At 41.1% G+C, this 26,020-nt stretch overlaps 1 protein-coding gene across 6 annotated transcripts in view; it reads right to left on the bottom strand.

The window, feature by feature from the left end:
* Nucleotides 1–142: 142 nt before the first annotated feature.
* Nucleotides 143–26,020, bottom strand: part of thrap3a (thyroid hormone receptor associated protein 3a) — a 47,836-nt gene continuing 21,958 nt past the window's right edge. The window contains exons 1-11 of one of the 6 annotated variants that reach the window (XM_079625452.1): nucleotides 19,045–19,438; nucleotides 11,950–12,099; nucleotides 7,294–8,139; nucleotides 5,427–6,128; nucleotides 5,097–5,266; nucleotides 4,481–4,592; nucleotides 4,250–4,334; nucleotides 3,358–3,539; nucleotides 2,344–2,506; nucleotides 2,128–2,262; nucleotides 143–1,742 (exon numbers count right to left, since the gene is read on the bottom strand). In XM_079625452.1, coding sequence (XP_079481578.1) covers nucleotides 1,527–1,742; nucleotides 2,128–2,262; nucleotides 2,344–2,506; nucleotides 3,358–3,539; nucleotides 4,250–4,334; nucleotides 4,481–4,592; nucleotides 5,097–5,266; nucleotides 5,427–6,128; nucleotides 7,294–8,139; nucleotides 11,950–12,071 — 2,733 coding nt within the window. In that variant the 5' untranslated portion in view covers nucleotides 12,072–12,099; nucleotides 19,045–19,438 and the 3' untranslated portion in view covers nucleotides 143–1,526. Of the gene's footprint in view, nucleotides 1,743–2,127; nucleotides 2,266–2,343; nucleotides 2,507–3,357; nucleotides 3,540–4,249; nucleotides 4,335–4,480; nucleotides 4,593–5,096; nucleotides 5,267–5,426; nucleotides 6,129–7,293; nucleotides 8,140–9,191; nucleotides 9,311–11,949; nucleotides 12,100–19,044; nucleotides 19,439–26,020 lie in introns of those variants that run through there. The other 5 variants (XM_079625450.1, XM_079625453.1, XM_079625454.1 and 2 more) reach the window with 5 other exon arrangements.

The raw sequence follows: 26,020 nt of genomic DNA, 5'->3' as shown, positions 1-26,020 counted from the left end.
ATGAGATTCTGTTTTGTTAAGATTTGAGTTTATTTCTGAATATACTTTAGACAGCTGCAGTTAGATCCTGTTTCATCTCTGCTGCAACCAACGCTGATGCTAGTTTCTTCTTGACACACACATGCAAAAAACAACAACCACTCAATAGAAAATTGTTGCTTTTTTTTATTCTTTCTGATTGTGAGTATATAAATGCAAGTCAAATGTATATATTAGACACAGTGCAAATCAGAACCCAGACAATTAAAATCCAATGTTGAGTATGAATGTAAATTATCCCCCCTATAATATTCTTTTTTATTTTAACTATTCAAATAAATTCCCCAAAACAAGAATCTTTTTATTAAAATATCTAAGGCCCAAATTAATGACTTCATCTAAAGAATGTGCTTAGCCAATAGAAAAAAGGCATACATTAGAAGACCCATAATAAAATATGCACACACATATTGTCAATACCCTGCAACCCGAGAAATCTAAAACTTGTTAACAGTCTTCAAAACATTTGTAGGTACATGTATTTTTTTAAACTTTTTTCTGTAGGATGTTTGTCCAGGTTTAAAGTTGACCACTTTGACTAGCAGTTGGATGAATGTAAATCTTTTTTCCCCACGTCATTCACTGGGACATTGCATCATTTCTGTTGTTTGGTCCCATAGCGAGACTGGGTCATTAAATCAAGATCTTCGTTTCTATCGGCAGACACACAAGGGTCTCAAAGAGTTTAATTTAAGCCCACAAAATGTCAATATGTACTTTTTTTCACCAGCAATAATGTCCTTTCTTAAGGCAAAAACATGGAACATAACCAGCTACAGTAGTTCTATGGCATTCTACACTTTAGGCACTATGGCACATCTTAGGCACCTAACATTTGAACTAGTAGCCGACCTAAACAGTTTTTTTTTTATGCCCGATATCAACATCTAGAAAGTAAAGTGTCTGTCCGATGACCGATATATATGGTCACCAGACAATATAATGAGTTGTACTGTATTTGTAACATTTAATAACTATTCACACACACACAAGTGAAATGTCTTACTATCCATAGACAAAGCTGTCAGTAGAATTTGAAAATGAAAAAGTGGGGAAATAAAAACTTCCAATAATTAAGTTCATATGGTTATATTGATAGCCTCAAAATGACCAATCAATTGGCCTAGTCTTTATATCGGTCTATGATATCACTACTTCAAAACGTACATATTATATTCTGTGTGTTTTACGTTTGCATGTTTCAAAAGTCTTGTGCAAAAAAGGAGACGGGATTCGCAATGGAGGCGCTTGGGCACCAATTCTCCCAGAGATGTAGGGATAGAAAATAAATGTTGGAGCAGGTGCTTTTAACAGTGTCTGTCATGATTAGATAGGAAATCGGAAATAAAAAAGCAATACAATAAAAAAGCCTCTTTCCTATCAAAAAGATTTGGATCCATAAGGATGCAGATATTATATCCATTCTTGACATGATGAGGGATCTCCTTGTTCTCAAAGGTCCTGTCAAAGTCTTCACTGCTCCATTCTCACTGGTCCTGTTCTACATCATCTCCTTGCTGTTCGCCCTCATCATCAGTGGCCTGGAATTTATCATGGGCCCATTTAGGGCTCGTATTATTGGTGGTTTTGGTATTTGTGGCCCTCCGGAGGATGAAACGTCCCTTTGCACGAACGATGTTACCGCGACCAGACCCGCGCGTGTTCATCAGCTTTCTCTCACCTTGACCGTCTCTTTCACTGTGCTGCAAAGACAGAAGAAGGGCTTACAAAAAATATGGACTTCAATTATGTAACATATACAGTTGTAAGTGGGACTGAAAACCTTGAAGGAGAGTACATAATGAAAACATATAATATGTCTCCCACCTAACATTATTATTTTAATTAAAAGTTTGGAAAGATTTAGCATAGTTTAAGCATGATCACTTGTGTTATGTTTGATTGTACATTGTCATAATATTACATGTACAGACCATGAATGTAACATAGGTTGCATGGACCTTAACCTACTGTATGTTTGTTGTTGTGATGTGCATATTATGTTAATCTTTAAAAAAAAATTTGGTTGTTCAGAAACTGCATTAGAAAGGAGATTCAGAATGGGTGTTTACAACGATCACAACATACTAGGAAGTATTTCTTGCTCTTGGGAGTGTACTCTTGATCCCAGTCTTCATTCTTTGCTGACATGTTCATCTGCGAATCACCGTTGCCGTTTCCATGGAAATTTCCTCGGTTCCAACCTCTACCACGTATGCTAAGCTGCTGAGAAACAGCAAATGGTAAACGTAACTATTAAATCAATAAACAAATATCTTAGTTCTTCAATAGCACTCCACTTACAAAGCCTCCTCGTGATCTTCCTCTCTCCACAGGCTCTCCATGCTCTCTAAACCCCAGCTGGACTCTGGATAAGCCTTCTGGTTTGATCTCAGCCTCTTCTTCATGGTAAGCAGAGGAAGATGAGGAAGATGACTGAGAACGCTCCCGTTTCTTCTTGCTTTTCCTTAGGAATTAAATAACATTAGATTCAGAGATTGTTGATCAATGTAAAGAGGTCTCAAAAATCGACTGGATCAGCGATAACAACTTTAGTCGTTCATGTTCAACTTGACTTTATCAGGTCATTTTCTTGTCCACTAACCAAAAAGTCATGTTTACCTGTAGCCTACCTGAAGTCGAAGGAAATCAGGACATTTTTAAACACTTGACAACCTATATTCGACATATTCAACTGACCAGAAAGACAAAAAGGTGCGTTCACACTGACAGTGATGTAATAGCTGAAGGTGACCAAGTTGCTTTTCTGTTGGGCACAAGTAGATGTTCCTACTTGAATACAGTACACAACTGTATCAGGGAGTCAATCATTTGAGCTCTGCTCCCATTGGTAGTTGCTGTATGGTATTGCAGCTCATATGCAAGTTCAATAGCTCAACATTCGCTCTGCCCAATGACTTCTGGTCACTCATGTCGCCTCACGTCAGCAACTCTCATTGAAAATGATTGACTTCTTGTTTCTGCAAATTGCTGACAGTGTGAACGCATCTTCAGGTCTTTTTGGAAGTGTTTATTGAAGGCCTCCTGAGAGGTTTGACAGGTTATGACTCAACCAGATTCTTTGAATGTTGAAGCAAGTACATTTTTATCTGATATTGTAAATTGTTTAATGGTTGATCAAAACTGCAGTTTTCAACTACATTTATAGACGTTATTATCACCATGACAATTTTTCACTTGAGGGGTTACAACGAGCCCAAACAGAAATACGATTGTTAGCTGTTTAAGCTTTTCTATAACTGAACCTCTTTATTCACAATCACTCTGTCATGGAGCATCTTTTCTTATGCAGCTTACTTTGCTTTTTTGTGGTTCTTTGAGGCTTTCTCAGTGGATGTTTCCTTTCTTGAATCGGGAGATTCCCCCGATTGTCTTTCTCCGTCCTCTCTTTGCTCTCTCTCTCCACTCAAGTATTTCTTTCTGCGCTCAATATCCAGCCGAAGGTCCATTGAATCACTTTTAGATTTTTTACCATCGACCTGCCGTGAGGAGAAAGAGAGATGTTGTGGCCAGATGTGGGTTAGCAGCGTGACCTATTAGCTTCATGCAGCATTGTACGGGGTGGGACCAAAACAAAAAACACAGCAACAGATGACTTCAAACAATCATGCAAATGAATGAAAGGAAGAGGCCTTTTCTAATATCATTTTATGTAGCATTTTGGCTTCTTACACTCTTTCAACAGGCTTATTTTCTCAGAAATGGCAACAGGTCGCAAAATAACATACGGATTTCCTCTCACTTGCTCATCGAAATCAAGATATTCATATAAACTAAACTAAATAGTAGTAGGCAACATTATAGGACCACAGCAGAAATACTTTCATTGGTGCTCATGAAAGTATGTTGCTTTTACTTTGCCTAAACACCTCACTTGTTCTTTGCAGGCTTTGAAGAAGAATACTTACTATGACTTTTGTTTAGAGTCCTTTGAATGGATTTGACATGGGAACAACTGGTCACTTCCATTTCTTGCCTCAACTGCCTTAGGAAGGCTTGTAATAGGGAAGGCATTTACAACACAACAACCTGAATGCACCTCTTTTTGCATCTCACTTTTTGGACTTTATGCCTCTCTCATCAGTAACAAGAGTTTTTAGAGCGAGAAGGAAGCCTAAGAATGCTTTGGCCACATCACTCGCGCAGCATTCTTTTCCAAAATACGTCATATTTCAAAATTTTTGGTCACCTTGAAGCTGTTTTCCATGGTGCTTTTCATCTCATCAAACAGAAGAGAGTGCCTCTTAAAAGCACTGGGAGAAACATCAATTCTCCTGTGGAAAAAAAAGAGGTGAAGAGAGGAATATTTTGATATATGTTGATCCTCCTTTCTTAAAGTCTTAGAAATTGTCAAAACAAATAAATTGCTCATACGTGCATGAGAAACCAGTGTGGGAATGTGTCCCTGAAAGTTTTATACCTGTGTATCTCTGGACTCTTCCTCTGCTTAATGAGTTCTTTCTCAGCAGCTCTTCTCTGGTACATGGCAAAGCGATCATTTAGGGTCAATCCAGAAGAAGGAAAATATTGAGCTGTGGGCAGAATTTTTTTTAAAATTTTTTTCATTAAATAAATAAAGTATAAAAAAAAACTAGGGAGAGTTTACACAAGACTGTTTTCAACTAAAAATGGAAAACTTTTTGGCCGCTCCTTTAGACAACAACAGCGTTTGGGGGCCTGAAAACGCAAACTTTTAAAAAAAATGTTAAAAGCGTAATTTTTGGAAAATTATACCATCATCATCTCCGTGTAAACTACAAAAACACGAATTTGTGAAAAAGGTGACATCATGCGCATACGTACGTATAATGCGTTCATTCAAAACGCATTCAACCAAAACAACAATGGCGGACCCATTATGTATATGTATATTTGTCCCATTATAAATTGTTTATATATATATATATTTTTAAACAAGTCTGCAGTGATTAAATGATGGGTGTATTTTACAGAGGGGTGATCGAACAATATAAATACTACAGCCATAACAACCCTCTCACAACCTTATCTGTACAAGACAGAAAAGTTTCAGTCACCTTTAATGTGATGGACAATTGAAACTATGTGTTGGGCAAACAGTTCAGATGGACTTCTGGGTGACTGCTGAGCCTGAAGATGCTGAAGGACAGCTTGAAACTCCCAATCCTTTTCATCAAGATGCACAAACTCCAGAAGATGCCTTCTTTCATTGGTCAAAACAGATGTTCTGTCAAATAGAACAATGGTGACAAAAGACAAAATGAAATATATTTAATATGTGATAGTCAGAAGCAGTCATATGCACAACAATGCAATGTTTTGTGAAGATGCAAGTAGAAGCAAAAGGTAATTTCTGGGATCTTGGAGGGAAACGAAAAATCATTTACCTAGCAAGGTCATCACTGAGAGAATTCATCCTTGCACTGAATTCACTTCCTCTTTTCACGGAAGCTCTTGGTGGGGATTCGTCGTTCATAACCACAAACATCTCTTGCTCGCGGCTCTCAGAGCTCCTCCTGGGCAGCAGTGTGGGTTTCTCTTTTCGTTTCACATTTGAGAGCTTTTCAGGGGAGGGATCCTTGAGCATGCCACTCAGCTGGTCTCTCTTAGAGAGAGCAGCTAGGATTTTCGCTGCTCTTTCCTGTTTATGGCAGAGCAGGAGAGCCTCCAGCTCATCATCCCATGGCATGTCCTGCAACCTTCTGATTCGCTTCTCGAACATTTCACGAGCGGACAGCGTGACTTTGCTTTTGCTTTTGGAGGGATTGTTTTCCATATCCCTCACTCTATCAGAGATCTCCCCTTCTTCGTCATCGTCCTCACCATCCTCGCACAGAAATGTTGGGCCCTTTCGTGGACCCATTTTAGGGATGCTTATGGATAACTTTTTACCATCACCACTCTTTGCAGATTTGCATTTCTCCTTCTCTCCTGCGTGGTCATGATCTATAGTGCGAGACAACTCAATGCCCTTCTCAAAGATTCCTCCATTTTCTTTATCACATACTAATTCTCGATTACTTTTCCCTTTGTGTGTGTTGTTCTCACATTCAGAGGCCTGTTTTTGAACCTTTTGCTCCTCCAGGAATCTGGTAAATGAGAGAAAGAGATTTACAGGTCATTATTATTTACAATAATGAGCTCAGATGCATCAGTTGTTATTTTGACGTGACCAAGGACTGCTGCTTCATGTCAAACTGACAGAACTATGCATAAACTGTAATGGATTTGGTTCATTTTACCGTGCACAAATGAATGGCTTCCAGTCTGAAACAGGTAAACAAGTGTGTATGCAGCTGGGAATATATCACTTCTTCCATTTGCAAAGTGAAAATATAAACCTTTTAGACCTTTTTTAGCACATCTAAATTACAGACTGTGAGCTGACATTTGTAAACAATGCATATCTAGCTCTTCGTGTTTGGCTTTTTCTTCCAACCGCTCTTTTGATGCATTTGAAGGGCAGATTGCAAACCAAATGTGCAATCTTACTTTTTGTATGGCACGCACACAGGATTTATTGTGTTACTTCCACTCTTATAACTGACTAAAATAAAGGTAAAAAAGAAAAAGAAAATAAAGCAATATTCAAATGCATATAGTCCATCAAATATATAAACATCTGTCATCAATATAGCTTAAAAGGCTTAAGAACAATACCCAGCCCAAGGACAAACAAGTTAAATAATATAGACTATTGGTCACATGTTTGGAATGATTAAGATTTATTAATGTTTTTGAAAGAAGTCAAGGCTGCATTTATTTGATCAAAAATACAATAAAAACAGTAATATTGTGAAATATAATAATTTTAATTCAATTTAATGTGTCCTTGCTGAATAAAAGTATTTTTTAAATCTTACTAAACTAAGATACTAAATCTAGTATCTAGTAATACTAATCTAAACTTTTGAATGATAGTATATCATGGTTTCCACGAAAATATTAAATGTTTTCTTGAGCACCAAATCAGCATGACATAATACTTATATCTTAAGAATATATACTTAAGAATAAATAAATTACATTTTGTAAATATATTAAAATAGAAAAAAAGTTATTTTAAATTGTAATAATATTTCACAATATTGCTGTTTTTATTGTATTTTTTATTTAAAAAATAGAGCCTTAGTGAACATAAGAGAATATTTTCAAAAACATAAAACAATTTATTACTCCAAACTTTTGACCGGTAGTGTAAAAATGGATAAATGAACAACACAAATTTTTTTATTAAAAGTTATCCGTACTTACTTCAAAAATGCAGCGGAGATAGCAATTCTATCATCTGCCTGTTGGTCAATATTTGTAAAGAGCCCAAAACCATTGAAAACTGGGCTAAGGCTTTTCTTTATGGGGCTGTTGTTTGAAGGTGCAGTTGCAACTTTCTGCCAGTTGGTGGCACCTTTATTTGGAGCATTTGAACTCTTATGAGCAGGACTTGTCTCGTTGGTTGCAGAGTCAAGCGGTTTGTCATTAGTGACAGAGGAGCAAATCTGCAGACTTGTCCTTTTAGGACTAGCGTCATGGTTCGTCAAAACCTGAGAGTTCTCCAAAGTCCTGTCTCCATCAGCATTCCCTTCGGCCGAAGAAGAGCCTCCCAGCTGCTCTGCCAGAGCCCCATCTCCACCTCCTCGAGTTTCTTCGGGCACTGAGACACCCTCTCTTATATCTTTGCAAGTGTGTTTGGCAGACCCAGAGTTGGAGGAGGAAGAGTGGTGCGACTGTGGCGATCTCCCTGAGGATGACCTGTCAGAGCGACGGGAATGGCTGCGGGGCTGCGGGCTGCTCGACTGCTTCTTGGGAGAGCGTGACCGGCCCCTCTTGGGGCTGTTGGGGTAGTACTGCTTCTGTTGCTGCTGAGGGTACTGTCGGAAGTTTTGCCAGTTTTTCTGATGGTAGTTGTTATATCCACCCCTTCCACCACGCTGAAAGCGGCCGCGGAAAAAGCCTTGACCTCTCCCCCGGAAATAATATGGCCTCCGGAAGCCTCTGTGGTTGCCCCGAAACTCCCGTTGGTTCTGGTACTCCCGTGTGTGGTTCCGTTCACGGTTGTGGGGGGGCGGGGAATGGGATCTTGATCGAGAGCGAGACCTAGAGCTTGAAGACAACAAGAGGAAGGATTGAACCAACAAAAATCCATGGGATACAGAAAATGACACAAAGAGACATTACATATGCAATCATTTCCCAAGAAACAAAATAAAATAAATACAATTTTACATAGATTTTTTTCCAAACAACTAGAGGTCATGGTGATCATGGGATTTAAAACTCCAAAGAGGACAAAAAGCACTATAGTCCATACAACTTCTTCTGGAGCTTTACACCTCTGGGGGAGGAACAACAGACCAAAGATTACTCACTAATATCTTCACCTCCGCTGCAGATCTTAAATCAAATGTTATTCAAATGTAATTTGGTTATGATGTCAAGAGATTTGGCTATGAGACACTTGAGAATGCATTAAGTTTGACTAACACTAAATAATGACTTTATAGACTTTCTCACACAAAAAGCTAAAGCTTAAATTAAAGCTCAAACAATCAAAAGAGGCATATAATTAAAACTGCATCAACTACTTTAGATCTGTAATTTGTGTGACAGTATGTCAAAGAATTCTTTTAGGTAACAAACACTGCTGATATTAAAATTAAAAGCTCTTGATGCAAAGTCAACTGTAGCCATACGGTGGCCCTGTTGTTCTATTTATGAACAGATCTAAGTAGTTCTGGTCTCTTTGTAAGCCAGTCCCTTTTAGCACGTCTTAACATATCACAAACACTGATAATCAACTAAACAACTTGCACATGCAAGTACTTCATACTGTGCATTGCACTCTGTTCTATAAAATTTTGAATATACCGTAATCTCATTGGAAGATGAACAGACACTGAAACATTTCAATATTATGCACACGTCAACTGTATTAGAATATCAAATCGTAGAAGTCATGCAATTATATCTAGCGTTGCATTAAAACCTGCCATTCTAGTGCAGTGGAATTTTATTTCTTATTTGGAAAGTGAAACAAAAGGCTCGCAAATGATTATCCAAGTAAAGCACCCTGCAACAAATTTACTATCCAACAAACGTAATGACAGTAACACTAACCTACTTTTATCTACAGTTTCGGCTGGTTTTCTACTCACCCTTTGCGTTTTTTCATTGGAATACAGAGTAAGAAGGTAGTGCACAGAGCAACATGATACTCTCACAGTGAGCAAGAGGGACTTTGCATCTCTACTAGTGAGCGCGGATGGAAAGAGTCAGTCACATGGGTCATATGGGAAAGATTTCTACTCTCTTTCTACGGAGCAAAGAGGAGGTTCTCAGCCTGCCAGTTACAACACATTAGCTTTGCACAGACAGTAGACTCTAACTGAAGGCAATAATTACAACAGCTCCCTCATTTGAAAAGCCATTTATCCACTCGTTAACTGAAGTCAAAATGAAAATTCTGTAATTATTTAGTCACTTGCTGTTTCAAACCCATATCTTTTTCTTTCTTCTGGGAAATAAAGGAGCAGACATTTGATTTGTACTGGATGCACTTTTCCCTGTTATTACAATGAATGGAGTCTCAGGCATTTCATCTTCAAAAAGGGCACAAATGCAGCATAAATGTGGTCCATATGAATCGTATGCACTGAACGGCAAAACTTATGAAGTCATACGATAGCTTTGTTTGAGAAACAAACCAAATCTAAGCCATTATTATTATCTCCTATAGCTTTCCTTGATGTTCATGAGAGAAGAGGATACATCTGAATTGTGACTAATGTCTGAATCAATTTCAAATGTTTTTTCAGTGAGTTGGTGGAAACAGTTCTCAAAACTGGTCTGAATGAATAATTTACTGTATGAATCAGACTGATCCAGTTCTCATGTCAACTAAATAATCTGGTCACAACAGGCAACAAGATTCTCACTGAAATTCAGTCTGTTAATCACACAGACACAAAGCTATATTATATGACTTAAAATATAGTGCAAAATTCATATTGATGACTTTTATAGTGATTTTTAAATCTTGAAACCTTTAGTCTCAACTTGTAAAATCTTTTATATTTATATTTATTAATGGAATTTTACTTCCTGACACTCATGACCCATGAGTTTTATTTGTATAGTTTGACTTCATTCAGAACCATGCAGCAATGTTTCATTTGCATGACATACGTGTCAAGGTTTTTCCAGCTGTGGCTTCTCTGCTTTGAAACAATGAGAGCCCAGGCTCGCAAGATTTCCCTTGCAAATAAGGGACATCAGATTTTGCAAATTTGCATGAAAAATCAACAATGTACTTCTCTCCGCTCAAAGTACACTGTCAACCGCACAGGAAAAAGGATCCATGCTTATGGGGGAAAACAATTATGCATCCTCAATAAATGTAAAACAAAAAACCAGAGTACCACAAGTATGTATCCATTTTTGTCTAAAACAGTGCTGTTTTTGGCAGGAACGGTTTACATTTGGCTACCTAAGAGCCTCTACTGTGCTGTAAGTACAAAACCAGCAGTCCTAACAGAATGTGCAGGGAAGTACAATTTTAGCATGAGAAATAAGAAAGTGCGGTGAGCCTTTCCAAAGCCACAGCCCTTCCCAAATATCAGACTTGATGCAATGCTGATGAATACATGGAGAGTAAAATCACATTGCAGCCCCTTTTCAACAAGAGAGGAAGCAGGAGTAAAGGCACTATAAAATACAGGGTACTTTTATTTATGTACAGAGGTGTACCTTGCATAATTGTGGCCTGGCAGCTGCGGCTAAATGGATGACACTGGCACGGAAATATTGATTTTAATTTAAAATGAGTCATGGATGGGATGGGAAACTGAGCATGAGTCACGTGGTGTGTGTTTACAATAAAGTTCCATTTTGTGTTTACGTACGAAGTGAGAAGTTAACAGTTTTCCAACCAACTCAATCCACGTAGACTCACTATTGGCCGACGCTGGTCATGTGTGTGATGCGTGGTGACGCACAACACAGACGCGCTGCGCTTAAACACTACGTGAACTAACTCGAGGCCCAGAGAGAAGGAAAAGTCGTTATTTTTGTTGTTTTTCCGCACATAAAGTATTGTCGTCGCATGATAAACTTAATGCAGAGCCACTGTAGTTACTTGGACTATTGTAACGATGTTTTAATAACTATTCTGGGCCGGCGAGTTTGGATCCCTCTGAAAGCCTATGGAGGAGTGAGACTGCCTTCAGATTTCATCAAAAATATCTTAATTTGTGATCCGAAGATGAACGAAAGACTTACATGGTTGGAACAACATGAGGGTGAGTAATTACTGACTGAATTTTCATTTTTGGGTGAACTAACCCTTTAAGCACATCTGTCAAGACACTTATTGTGTTCAGATTTGTGCATTGTAGTACGGTCACAATGAGTAAAGTTCATTGCTTATCAAGCACAAGATTAAAAGCAGACCAAGACGGATTGAAGCCACATTTCCAGCGTTCATTTACGTAGAATTGTGTACTTATTCCATTTGGGCCTGATTGCAAGACAGAAAAAAAGGCTAAATGAATCAGCATGAATTACTCAATACAATAGTCAGTAAAATGGAAATTATTACAGCCGATTAGTTTTTAAGTGATAATTTCATCAGTTTTTCCTCTTATTAGTATTACAAAATGTCCCTTCTTTCCTATTCATTCTGTTATGTACTAAAATACACAACACGTCACTGAAAGTGATGACTGAAACTTGAAACTGAAAAATCGGACTCAAAACTGAAATCAAACATCGAAACCAAACCAATCATCCCACATACCAGCTTTGTACTGTGCAGTAAAGTGTGACTGTCTCATTTTTCATTGACAGTATATTTTGCATGCCATAGTAATGAAAAAAGCCAGTAGATGCAATTTAATTATCATAATGGACACTTACCCATATCTGCGCTTTCTTGATCTAGATCTGGAGCTGGAGCGGGAGCGGGAATAAGAATGGGATCTTGATCTGGAGGCCGATCGAGAGCGAGACCTGGACTCTGATTTCTGTGTCTTAGACATTGTCGTTTGTGGTCTCTCTCATATGTGCCTGTAACAAAACGAAAAGCATTCAGACCAGCAAATTACTAAAAAAGAAGTTACTAATCATTAAGTAATGAAAACAACTCAAAAAAAGTCGTTTTATATTTTTTAAATCAATTATTATTTCAGTGAAATAGCTAGGAAAATATTGTGTTTATATAGTGTTACAAGGGCTGAACTTTAAAAATATTTTGTAAATCCCTACTCTCCGGGACATTAAGGAGGTTTGGCTGGGCAGTGTTAAAGTTTCCATATCTCTAAATCACAGTTTGTCAGGCTAAAACACTAAAGGTTTGTTTAAAGGCACAGCAGGAATTAATTGAGAAATAAGGAGCAAACATCATTCAACAGGCCTGTTCTTAAAGGGATAGTTCACCCAAAAATGAAATTTGGCCCATCATTTAAGGCCCATCATTATGGCCCTGAAGCTATCCTAGGTGTTTAAGGTCTAAATATTTCTAAAGAAAATATTGTTCTTACACGAACGCATCACTTCACTTCAGAAGACCTTTATTAACCCCCAGAGCTGTTTCGAGCACTTTTATCATGTATGGATGCGCTTAATGGCCTTCCAAAATATACCCATTGACTCCCATTATACAGCTTGGAAGAGCCAGGACATTTTATTTTTTAAATATAACTCCGATTGTATTCGTCTGAAAGAAGAATGTCATATACACCTATGGCTTGAGGGTGAGTAAATTTAAATTTTTGGGTGAATTATCCCTTTAAATTTTTTGAAGAGTGAAAGATAATCAACAGTCATCATTCATTATTGTAAACAATAATTTGCAGTCGGTTTATTTTGCGATAGCTAACTGTACAGTATCCTGCTTATTGCACAGCTACTCATCAAATAAATAAATAAATACTTGGACATTACTAATTTCAATCAATCATCTTACCTAATACCTATATATAATCTTAATGTTTTCTGCCCAGAAAAAAACAGTCATTACTGCGTGCAAAAGAACCAGTTTAGCAATAATATGAACAACACAACAATATTAAATCGCAACAGTCTTTCACCCGTGTCTTTTATGGTTTTCAAATACTTTTTCACTTCAAATCAATGTTTGTAATGTTGTAATTCACCTCGTAACTGACTGGTTTGATTCATGGCTTAAAACTCTTAAACAAATAGTTTTTAAAAATCCATATGGGAAAATGGTAATAGGAAAAACACTTCCCCAACCAAGGCCTCTGTAAAAGTGGACAGGCACTGTTGCACTCGATTAGGAAGTATCTGGACACAAGGAAACGATAAAAAATGTTCTGTATAATGAATTTAAGGCCAGACAGATAGTTTGTTGAGGTCAATTTGTAGAGAAAGACTACACACCTGCACACATATATATTCAAACGTGCATACCTATAGATTAAACACGTAATACGCATGTACTCCGCACTTGACTAGACTGAATGTCGCAATTGACCAATAAGAATCAAGTATTTTAGAGCGCTAAAACAGTTTATGTAATCTTTAAAGCTGCAGTGTGCAATTTCTGTACCAAAAGTAATGGGTAAAACAATGACTGGGGCAATCGACTAACAGAAACTGCTTATGGGATAGGAGAAAGTATTTAAACTTTGAAAAAATTTACACTTCAGATTTGATTCATCTGACAAGGCCAAGAGATTTAAATACACACGTGGACAAAAGGCAGGAAATGGTACAGGTTTGTCAGGACAGATGTAAAGTGATGCCACATTAGCATTAAGGCGAGAGTGATTTACTGGCTCTTTAATGTTATCCCCAATGTATTTAAAGAGGTGTTGAAAGGTGATTCTGTCTATTGTCCATCATGTTTACCCTCCACAAATGCCCTCAACTGGTTAGCTGAACTCACACTTTGATTTTTACCATAGGGAACACTGGTGATCAAAGAGAGACAACACTGTGGCTCAAAATAGACTTGCACCAGAGATAAAGAGAGAGCTTTTGAGTTGACTGCGATGGCTGTAAATATCTATATTATAAGCTGGATCTTGACTGCTTGTCATCATACCTGTCATGACCTTAATCATGGATGCACAAATGCACATAACAGATCTGTGTTGGAACAACAACAATAAAAGAAGGAACTGTATGAATGTTAAAAGGTAGTACTATTAATTAAAGTTACTAAACATAGATTCAAATGCAGATTCCAGTCTAAATTTATTTGCCAACTTTGCACTTATAACTAAGTACGACACCATAAACTATTTGTTTACTGTGTCATGCGACACAGAAAGCAGCAAATGACGCATCGCAAACAAAGGTTGTCACTTAACTGATTCAATAGGACTGTTGACATAAGGAGGGGGGGTTTGAATAAGAAACAATATCAAAACTTGTCAAAACTCAGCGAATCACAACAAGCGTATCGGATATAACAGCATACACACCCGAACTTGACTGCACATCACATTTTTTACATTATTGATACTGCTTTCAATCGTAATGCAACGGACCGGCCTATGGGACATAAATTAAGCCTTTAAATAAAAGGATTATTGGGGCGGTTTACACGCATAAAAGAGCCTGCACAGCGACAAGAAATAGAAATTAACACAAAAAAACCTGCCTAGTGCCTAACAAACACAACACTGACGATGGACTTTCGCTATAGAGAGGTAACAATTTTTTTGAGCGGCTGCTGATGAATTCTTTCTACGCGCACGCACACACACACCATATAACGTCACACTATCAGCGTATGTTTTAAAAAACACAAATTAACATGTAAATAAATAGTCCTACCACTTTTTAAATAGCCCACTTAAAGTGTTTATTACAAATAAATGACTAAATGCTTAAAATGAATAAATGTAAAAATGTGCGTTTCATTTACAATCCTGTGAAAACACTTTCCGTGACCCTGGTTAACGCAAGAACGATAACTATAACGATAATATATATATTACTATATTAGCATCCACAGCAATGGAAGATAAGATAGCATTCGGTTTCCTGAAGTTATATTTAAAAGTCAGCTGGACTCTGATTGGCTTGTTCATCAGCTGGAGAAAAAAAAAAACCCAAAAAAGTGATTCCAACAAAATCGTTTTCTTTGTGTTGTTATTGTTATTGTGGATTCCGCAATTCTCTTAGAGTTAGAGTGATTATTAAAACTTTATGGTTATAGTTATTATTATAGTTATCTTTCTTGGATGGCCCTTTTTGCATTGCATGACATCCTAGGCTTTCTCTTGGCTCTGCAAGCAAATAAACAAGCCTCAAGAAGATTAACTGGTATTTTTCTGGTAATCCTATATGACGTGACGTGCAATTCATCCCGGCTCTCCCGAAAAGTTATCTGTGAGCTTTTCCTTTTTGAGGCTCATCAGAAGTAGCTTTGCACACAGGAAATTGCAGACTGGCTACAATTCAGTGTGGTATCTTTGTGGATAGCATGCTAGTCTGAACAGATCTGTGCTACTGTTTTAGTAAACACAGACCGAAATTAACCTAAAGCCTTCTTTTATTCCTTTTGACTGCTTGTTGGTTTTGGCCAGCAGTCCATAATTTCCTGCAGCCTCCAGACAGCCAGACATTTGGCTTACTGTGCAAAGTTTCTCAACTACTTTACTTCTATATTGAAGAATTATGGGAAGATACTCCAAAGTTTAACCATTAAATGAATGTCAAAAGTATTTATATAGCAACATTCCAGTCAAAAGTTTGGAATAATTACGATTTTTAAATGTTTTTGAAAGACTCTGATGCTCACCAAGGCTGTATTTATTATCAAAAATACAGTAACAACTGTAATGTTGTGAAATATTATTACAATTTAAAATAACTGTTTTCTATTTCAATACATTTTAAAAAGTAATGTAGCCTATGTAGGCTATGTGATGACAAAGCTGAATTTTCAGCATCATTACTCCAGGCTTTAGGGTCACATGATCCTTCAGAAATCATTTTAATATGCTGATATGGTGCTAAAAATGATCAATTATTATTAAAAAAAAATGTTTTAACAATCTTGAAAACAAATTTTGCTGCTTAAGGTTTTTGTGAAAATTGTATCATTTTTTCCAGGATTCTTTAATGAATAGAAAGTTCAACAGAACATAATTTGTTTGAAATACACATCTTTCATAATAAGACATTATAAAAATGTCTTTACTGCCATTTTTTCCAATTTAAATAAAAGTTTTTTTTAATTTATTTTTTATCTTGCTTACTCCAAACTTTTGAATGGCAATGTATCACAGTTTCCACAAAAATAATAGGAAGCAAAAAACAAAAAAACATTGATAATATCAACATTGATAATAAAAATAAATATTTCTTGATGTGACACTGAAGACTGGAGTAACGGCTACTAAAAATTCAGCTTTGCCAACACATTTTGAAATATATTAAAATAGAAAACAATTATTAATTATTTCACTGTATTTTTAATCAAATAAATACACCCTTGGTGAGCATAAGATACTTCTTTTAAAAACATGGGGGAAAAAAAACATAAAACTTTTGACCGGTTATGTATCATGTCAACTAATACATTTGGCGTTCAAGAACCAACAGTTTTCCGTTCTCAGCACCTGTCTTTAGAGATTAGCAAAGTTAGTTTCAGATGCTTAAAATAGAGATCACAAGAAAATAACATGTCACTCGACACTTTCATCGGTATACAATAAGCTTCCCTTCTGCAAATGGGGTCTGTTGACTCATAAGGGTGGAGGAGTCAGGTCATCATGACACATTTTATGATAATGAGGGCATCCTCACAAGACAGTCTGAGGGATTCATTTTAAAGCATCGTATCATAGAGCAGCTGTCTCGTAATCCTCATTTTAGCTGATCCTCAATTTTCCTGAGAGGATCAATAAAGCATCTACGTGTCTAATTGTCAATATGGGAGTGGAGTGTGCTCCAGCCTAATCAAAAGGATTTGATGGCTAAAAATGTTTGTGTCAAAACATCTCTGGTGGTCATACCCTTCTGCTGTCATTACAACATACATGCACACACATCAGTGACAGCTGCATTTGGACCTTTTCACCTGTTCGATTAAGGGGGAAAAGTTTATTTAAACAATGATGCAACCAAACACGACCGCAATATGTTCCCAACACTCAATCAGCTGCTTTATCAGTGAGGCCACAGATGCGACACCAACAGCACCAAAATCCCATTTGTTATCTGCATTAGCCAATGAAGGAAAAGAGCCACTTATCACCAGCAACTGCCACATTCTTCCAGAGACTCCACATATGTGCGAAAACCTCTTTGAAGTTTACAGATGCATGACTTTTGGAGCCAACAGCTTCTGAGGTAAACATTTGATCGATTGTGGAGTTTCGAATCAATCTCTTCAGCGACTCTATTAATAAATGAAACACGGGTTTGTTGCGAGACATCAGATGAACTTTAGAGTTTTATACGAGCTTTATACTTTTTGAGTTGCAGCTTCACAAAACTCACAAAGGGATAGTTGCTCCAAAAATGAAAATCCTGTCATTATTTATTCACTGTCATAATGTCTGCATGATTTTCTTTTTTCTGTAGATTCACTCTGTTTTTCCTACAAAGAAAGCAATCTAGAGGCTGTCAAGCTTCAAAAATGCCAAAAAAAGCACCATAAAAGTATCTTAACAATTTGAGGTCTCTCTTTTATGTTTTCTAAAGTCAAATGATTGTGTCAGGAATGACTTTTAGTTGTAAAAAGTCATCTCACCATTCACATTGAACAGAAAAAAAAGAGTAGCGTGAACATTCTGCTTAACTTTTAATTTCATTCAAAGAACATATGAGTGTATGTGATGATACAGTATGTGCATGTATATATATATATATATATATATATATATATAGATTAGACTTTTATTTATTTTTTTACTTTTTTTTATTAATGATGAGCCTTTTAACACATGGGGTCCAATACTGGGCCCTCGTTTTGTGATGACTTGTGTCTCATCTTACTGTCATCACTGCATCTGTTGATTTCACAAGGGAACTCATCAGTTGAAGGTCTTCTCTATTTTAGTCTTATGAGAATTACATAAAATATCTTATGTAGGACCAGGTCTAATGATAACAGAGATATTATTGTAGTACAGTATGTTTGACAAATTATATATATAAAAAAAAAACTGACTGACCAAAGTTTTCAAATGAAACATAGTGAGCTACTGAAAAGGCAAGAGGTTGACCTGTTATTGTTCCAAGAGCATGCTTCACACAGCCAAATGTAACTGGATAGTCTTACACAATGTACAAATCCAAACACAAGTTGTGCTTGAATAGATTTTAGATTAGTCAAAGAAATGTGTAACACATGGTATGGTACTAGAAATGTAAGATCTGATTTATCACGCACCGTATCACACATCAATCACTCATTCATTTAAAACAAACCCATTTCCCCTTGAACACTTTCCCAAATAATGGATGAAGGATTTTAAACAGAAACCGTCTAAGCATTTCTATAAACGACACACACTCAAAACAATTGTGCAGTACAAAAAGAACAGTTAAATAATTGAAGCCGCATGCACAAGGAAAAAAAGAAGGCAAATGGGTCACAACTAACACCAGAGATGAAATACTGACAAAATAATAAAGCTGATTGTAAACTGATGGTTTCAATTTGCATTCCAGATATTCAGTAGCCTACATAATGTGTGGAACTATTGTTTTTATTTCTTTAAATTCTTACATCATTCATGATTTGCCTGTTTATGTCTTTGAATAGGTTTTTATAATAAATAATGTAACTGTGATGCAACACTATTATCAAATGTTTACAAAAATATTTTACATTTTACTAGTGATTTTTACAACAATAAAACTGTGGCAACTTGGTATCAGCAACCACTGTCATCAAACATGAATTAAACAATAGACAGACACTGCCTGAAAGGTCTTACATTTTGAAGAAGCTAACGTTACCAAGGTAAAACATTTTCGTCCAGGTTTCTTTCACATTGTAAAAGTTTCTTTAAAAACACTTACCTATAATTCGATTTAGTCCAGGATGGAAAATTTAGCTAATGTCAAATGTCAGCCTACAGGTCAGTGAAACGTTTTCCTTTTGATTTGAGGATAAAAATCGTTATGCTCAAAGTAACTAACTATTTAAATCATCCTCACATGAAAGACGGCAATATCCAGGTCGCGTCTTCTGAAGTATCCGCATACACAACACTGTTACTCGTATGTTACAAACAAACGTTATTATACTTTGATTCCAAATGACAAAGGTATCATTTTAAGTCGTAACCAAACTCGTCACACGTGAATACGGTAAACTATTCAAGTCAAATGATGTAAAGCAGCTTTATGTGCTCAGTCACAGTCTGGGAGGTGTGTGTGCGATGCAGCGTGGATACTACAGGCTGCGCGAGTCAAATTTCTCTCATGCATTCTCTTGTCAATCAAACTAGGACTGACAGCTAGCCACGCCCCTAGATGAGTTAAAGGAACAGGCGCGCTTTTTCAGATGTACACAATATCTTTTTGTTATTGTTAGGGTTATTTTAAAACACACACACACACACACACACACACACACACACACACACACACACACACACACACACACACACACACACACACACACACACACACACACACACACACACACACACACACACACACACACACACACACCTTCATAATTACCTTTTAAATATATTATTAACTGGATATGAATATGAACAAAATATGAAAGTCTCTTCAAGTTATCTCTGAGGAGGCAAGGGAGACAGTGCCTCCTCAAAGAATTTAATGTGAAAATAATCCATGTTACAAAAATATAAAAACACAAATATTACAAATGTGACACTAAAACGTGTATAAAAGTTTTTCGTAACACGGTCCAACAGAGACACCAGCAAGTGGTTACAGCGGGAGTGTGTCTCTCTTACCTCCCCCAGAGCTGTTTAACTCTAAACGGCTCTGGTCTCCCCGTCTCCCCTAAAGCGTGCGGTGGGTTTGATGGGGAAAAGTCACGTGAGAGCAAGCAATGCCTTCATCGCAGTATGATTGGTTATGATTACTTCGTGCAATAAACCCCACCTCTTGTTTCGCGAATCGACGATGACCAAAATAATGGCGTCAATGGGAAAACTCATTTAAAAATAAGTAAACTACTCAGCCACTTAGATATCACCGCTTTATGTCACGTCAAACTCAAACTTTAAATTGCATGAAAACGTACTCGGCTTCGCGCCCTTCTGCGTCACCTCCCGCCCAAACAGGCGTGGCCTAGGCCTATAAATACGAGCATAGCTGTCTAACACGCCGATTTTCGTCAATGAAGCGACGCAGCGCGGACACGCACGGCCATGAGACGCAGTACTCATTCCCTCTTCTAGAGAGAACCGAGGTTACGTTAGTAACCGAGTACGTTCTCTTACGTAGAGTTCTCTCGTACTGCGTCGAAGAACGCTACGGGAACCCCATGTAAAACGCCGTGCGTGCTCTTGGACCGACACAGACACCTAAGGGCGCGCGCGCCCTGGTATACAAGTGCCTACCCCAAGAAGTATAGGGAGAGCGGCTAAATTAGCATCATCCCTTTATAGTAGTGCCTCTTAAGGCATAATAGCATATATATGTAAATATAGATATATATGAGGGGTAATAGCATGCTCATGGGACACATTGTCAGTGAGTGATGCTTAAACATTGAAGTGACCTGGGCCGCACAGCGGGGCAGGAACACTTTATACATATTAACACTGAAGTGACCTGGGCCGCAGCGCGGGGCAGGACACTAATACATAGTCTTCTAGACCGAGAGCAGTTTAGCCTGCAACGCAGGAACCTCTAGGTTATAGAACCTAATAAATGTAGACGGGGAGGCCCAGCCTGCCGCCATACAGATATCTTGTAACGAGATTCCGCTATACCAAGCCCATGAAGAGGCCATGCCTCTCGTGGAGTGTGCTCTGATGCCCAAAGGGCATTCCAAACCTCTAGATGCGTAGGCTAGCGCAATGGCGTCCACTACCCATCGAGACAGACTCTGTTTCGTCGCGGCTCGCCCCTTGGAGCGTCCGCTGAACGAAACAAAGAGCTGCTCCGTCTGTCGAAAAACAGCGGAGCGGGACACATAAGCTCTTAATGCCCTGACCGGGCAAAGGGAGCTATTTCCGTCCTCTGAAGCCGGCAGGGCCGACAGGGAGATGACCTGAGCCCTGAACGGTGTGTTGAGGGACTTAGGCACGTACCCATGCTTCGGTTTCAATACGACTACAGAGTCGTTTGGCCCGAACTCCATACAAGAAGCTCTTACTGAGAGTGCTTGCAAGTCTCCCACACGCTTCACTGAAGCGAGAGCCAAAAGAAACACGGTCTTGAAAGACAGGTGTTTCATGTCAACTGAGTGAATAGGCTCGAAAGGGGCCCCTTTCATAGCGTTCAACACTGTAGAAAGGTCCCAAACGGGGACTGAAGGAGGCCTTGGAGGGTTTAACCTCCTGGCGCCTCTCAGGAAGCGGACCACCAGGTCGTTCCTGCCTAGTGAACGGCCAAGCGTTGGATTAACGAACGCTGATATGGCAGCCACATAGACTTTGAGCGTGGATGGGGTTCTTCCCTTATCCAATAGCTCTTGCAAGAAGGAGAGAATCTCCGGTTCTCCACACTGAAGTGGTGACAGACCTTGATCTGAACACCATCCAGAGAACACCGACCATTTGGAAGCGTAGAGCCGTCTAGTAGACGGAGCCCTAGCTTGCTCGATCGTGTCTAACACTCCTCTTGGGAGGTTAGCGGGTACCCGTTTATGGCCCATACGTGTAGGGACCAAAGCTCGGGGTGAGGATGCAGAATCGCGCCCTTGGCCTGTGAGAGGAGGTCTCTCCTCACTGGAATCGGCCACGGGGCAGTACTTTTCAGTCGCATCAAAGCTGGGAACCAGGTCTGATTCGTCCAGTATGGAGCAACCAGTAGTACCGAGCATCCGCTCTCCTTGATACGCTCCAGCACTTGAGGCAGGAGTGAGACAGGAGGAAAGGCATAGAGCGGACGGCGGGGCCAGACTCTGGCCAGCGCGTTCGCGCTCTTCGAAAAGAATTCTGGGCAGTGAGCGTTCTCCTGGTTTGCAAACAGGTCTATTTCCGCTCTGCCGAACCTTTTCCACAGCAGACGCACTGTCTGTGTGTGTAGGGACCACTCTCCCGTAGGAACATTGTTCCGTGAGAGTCTGTCCGGGCCTACGTTCAAGTGGCCTGGCACGTGTATTGCTCTTAACGAGCGCAGGTTGTGCTGGGCCCACACCAGTATGCGTTCCGCTAACCTGAATAGGTTTCGGGACCTCAGGCCACCCTGGTGGTTTATGTAGGTTACTACCGACACGTTGTCCGAGCGGACCAGGACGTGGTGTCCTTTTATCCGGGGACAGAAACGCCTCAGCGCAAAGTCCACCGCCATCATTTCCAGGCAGTTTATGTGCGGTAGTTTGGCTCGCTCTGCCCATTGGCCAAAGAGCGGTCTGCCGTCGAGCAGTGCTCCCCAGCCTGAGGTGGACGCGTCCGTGGACACCACCTTCAGGCTCGAGGAAGTCCCCAGGCTTACACCTGACCGGTACCAGTCTGACGCTCTCCATGGTGTCAGGGCTGAAATGCATTCCTGAGTGACCTTGAGGCGATAACGACCGTGTAACCATGCTCGGCGCGGTACGCGCGTTCTCAACCAGAACTGTAGTGGGCGCATGCGCAGCAGGCCCAACTGCAGCACTGTAGAGGCTGAGGCCATGAGGCCCAGCATTTTCTGAAATCTCCTGAGCGGCACTATGTGGCCGCTGCGGAAGGATTTCGCCATTTGCAGGGTATTTCGCCTGCGCTGTGATGACAGACGTGCTGTCATAGACAGTGAGTTCAGATCCAGTCCTAAAAAGGAGATCCTTTGACTGGGAAACAGTGAACTTTTCTCCCAATTGACTCTCAGACCTAAGCACTCGAGGTGATCGAGTATTAGCGTCTTGTGGTGAGCGAGTTCTGACGGCGATTGAGCTAGAATCAGCCAATCGTCCAAATAGTTCAGAATTCGAACGCCTCGGAGTCTCAGGGGTGCCAGCGCCGCGTCCATGCACACTGTAAATGTACGAGGTGCTAGGGATAGGCCGAATGGCAGGACTGTGTACTGATATGCCCGGCCCTCGAAGGCGAATCTCAAAAATCGCCTGTGACGTGACGCAATTTGTAAGTGAAAATACGCGTCTTTCAGATCTATCGCCATAAACCAGTCTCCTCGGCGAATTTGCGCGAGGATTTTTCTGGTCGTGAGCATTCTGAACTTCCGCTTTGTTAGCGTTTTGTTCAGACGCCTTAGATCTAAAATGGGTCTGAGACCCCCGTCTTTCTTCGGTACCAGGAAATATCTGCTGTACAGACCCCCTTCGCTCTGAGCTTGAGATAAAGGCTATATGGCCCCTTTGCTCAATAGCTTCGCTATTTCGGCTCGAAGTAGATGTGCTACTTCTGTTTTTACCGTGGTTTCGACTTTTCCCGTGAAACGGGGAGGGCGTCGATGAAACTGTAGCGAATAGCCTCTTTTTATAGTCTCTAGCACCCATTCTGAGACCCCGGGAAGTCTTTCCCATGCATGTGCACGTGTGACTAGGGGTTGAATGTAATCTGGGCCCTGGTCGCGAAATGGCGGCGACACGAGAGCAACCGTGTGCTGTAACATGGACGCCGTGGCGTCTGAGGCGGGGGACATGTTTAACACAGTATGCGTCCCGCGCGTGCTCGACTCTCTGAGTTGAGAGAGAGCACGCGGGGCGAGCCCTACGGGGCTCGTTATGTTTGTGAATAAACGTGGGCGCTTGGTGGCGGGCACATTTATAACACCGGGGACACTGTGTTTGTGTACTGACTGACCGTTCGTTAGTTTCGTTTTTACAGAAACCGCGGAACGTGCAGTGTGTAGTGGTTGTGGGCACTGGATAGTGGGCACGCTCACTACATGTAAAGCACAACCGGCATGAGCCGATTTTATGTGTGCAAACCCTGTGTTGAACGGGGCTGTGCTTGTGTGAATGAATGGGCACTGGGTGGGCATTGCAGTTACACACATTACACCATCGGCCTTGGCCGGAACACCAGAAATTAAACTCTTTTTTAGATTTATCTGGGTCACCGTGAAAACGGCGTTTGTGTGCAGGCAAACGGGCTTTACGGCCGGTTTGTTGGCTGCTAAATACACTGGTACAAACACAGAACTTAGGGCTGTACAAGCGAAAATCTTTGGTGGAAGTCCGGCCGCAGCGGGACCCGAACACCGTCGTTTTCCTAGCAGGGCTAGGATGGCGCCGAGGCCTCGGGCTTGAGTGAGATCTTGGGCCGAGGACCACGCGGTGGCGGGCGGCGTCCGGCGGAGCGAGACCGTGGTCTCTCTCGGGCCTGTTGCTGCTGGGCCGGTGCGGCGGGCGCGGGGCGCTGCTGAGTTCGGGCAGGCGGCTGTTTAGGGCAGCCTGTTGCGGAACTGGAGCGCTTTGGCAGAAAATGTCTCATGGCCTGCGAAGTCTTCTGTACCTCGGCGAATCGGTCCGCGAAGTCCTTCACGGAGGATCCGAAGAGGCCAGTCGGTGAAATGGGAGCGTCGAGGAACGCAGAGCGCTCCGACTCCGCCATTTCGGAGAGAGTCAGCCACAAATGTCTCTCGGAAACAGTAGCTGAGGCCATAATCCTGCCGATGGCGTGTGCGGCGGACTTTGTAGCGCGAAGAGCGAGGTCTGTGGCGCTACGTAAGTCCGGAACACTGATCGCGCCCGGGCCTTCCTCGTCTAGCTTGCAGAGGAGGTTAGCCTGGTGGATTTGGAGCACCGCCATGGTGTGCAGCGCCGATGCAGCTTGTCCGGCGGCGGAATACACGCGGCCGTTCAGAGCTGACGAAGTGCGGCAAGCTTTAGATGGTAGGACTCCCTTAGCCCGCCGTCCAGCAGAGGGTGGGCAAAGGTGAGTCGCTACAGCCTCCTCGACCGGAGGGAGAGCGTGGTAGCCTCTGTCTCGAGCACCGTCCACTACGGAGAATGCTGGCGAGGCAGAAGTACGTACTCTGGCTGAAAAAGGCGCCTTCCACGATTTCGCTACCTCTTCGTGAAGCTCAGGAAGAAAGGGTGCGTGTCTGGAGGGGGGCGCAGCGCGGTCTCCAGCGAGGAAGCGGCCATCCAGCCGGTTGAGTGCAGGTTGTTCGGGCGTCGACCACTCGAGGCCGAGGCTCGATACGGCCTGTGTGAGCAGACGCATCAGCTCTGCTTCGATGCTGATCTTCCCTCCTCGACGTTCCGGAACGGCGGGGGAGGGGAGGTCCACAGAGCTCGCCCATCCCTCGCTCTCCGAAGCGAGAAGCGAACAGCAATCGTCATCCCCCTCTGATACGGCTTGCTGGTCGTCCTCCATAACGGACAAAGCGGCGTGCTGCGGCTGTTGTCCGTCGGTGAGCGACTCAAGCGACACGTTGAGAGGAGCTAGCGGCGGTGGCGGCGGCGAGCTCCTCGTGGAGGGAGGTTCCGGGACCCGCTGAGCGCGGCGCTTCTTACGGCGCGGCGCTACAGGGGGCGGTTGAGCAGTCTCGGCGAAAGATGCAAGGCGAGTCCGCAGAGTCGCGATTGGCATCATGTCGCAGTGATGGCAGCCGCCATCACCGAGAGCGAGAGCTGCATGTTCCTCGCCCAAGCAGGAAACACACAGTTCGTGGTGGTCCCTGTCGATGAGCGCGGCTCGGCAGGAGCCGCAGGAAACGCGAGACATCTTTAAAAAGACACTCGTTGCTCTTTTGTGAGGAAAAAATGTGTGCCGCGGAAGGCGAACACACACACAAAACACACACAAAACTGAAAGGATATTCCACGCCGGAGAAGCGCAGCAGGGAACGGCGGCTGAAGGCGGCGATGACCAGCGGCTTCAGGTAAGGGCTCGTCCTGCTGAGGTGCTTGTTCCAAACGGCTGTGGCGGCTCGAATCAATCCAGCGATGCGT

Source organism: Phoxinus phoxinus (assembly GCF_949152265.1).
Source record: "Phoxinus phoxinus genome assembly, chromosome: 10".
Taxonomy (NCBI): domain Eukaryota; kingdom Metazoa; phylum Chordata; class Actinopteri; order Cypriniformes; family Leuciscidae; genus Phoxinus; species Phoxinus phoxinus.
Note: the sequence above shows the minus strand (reverse complement) of the source record. Positions and strands in the feature narration are given on the sequence as shown.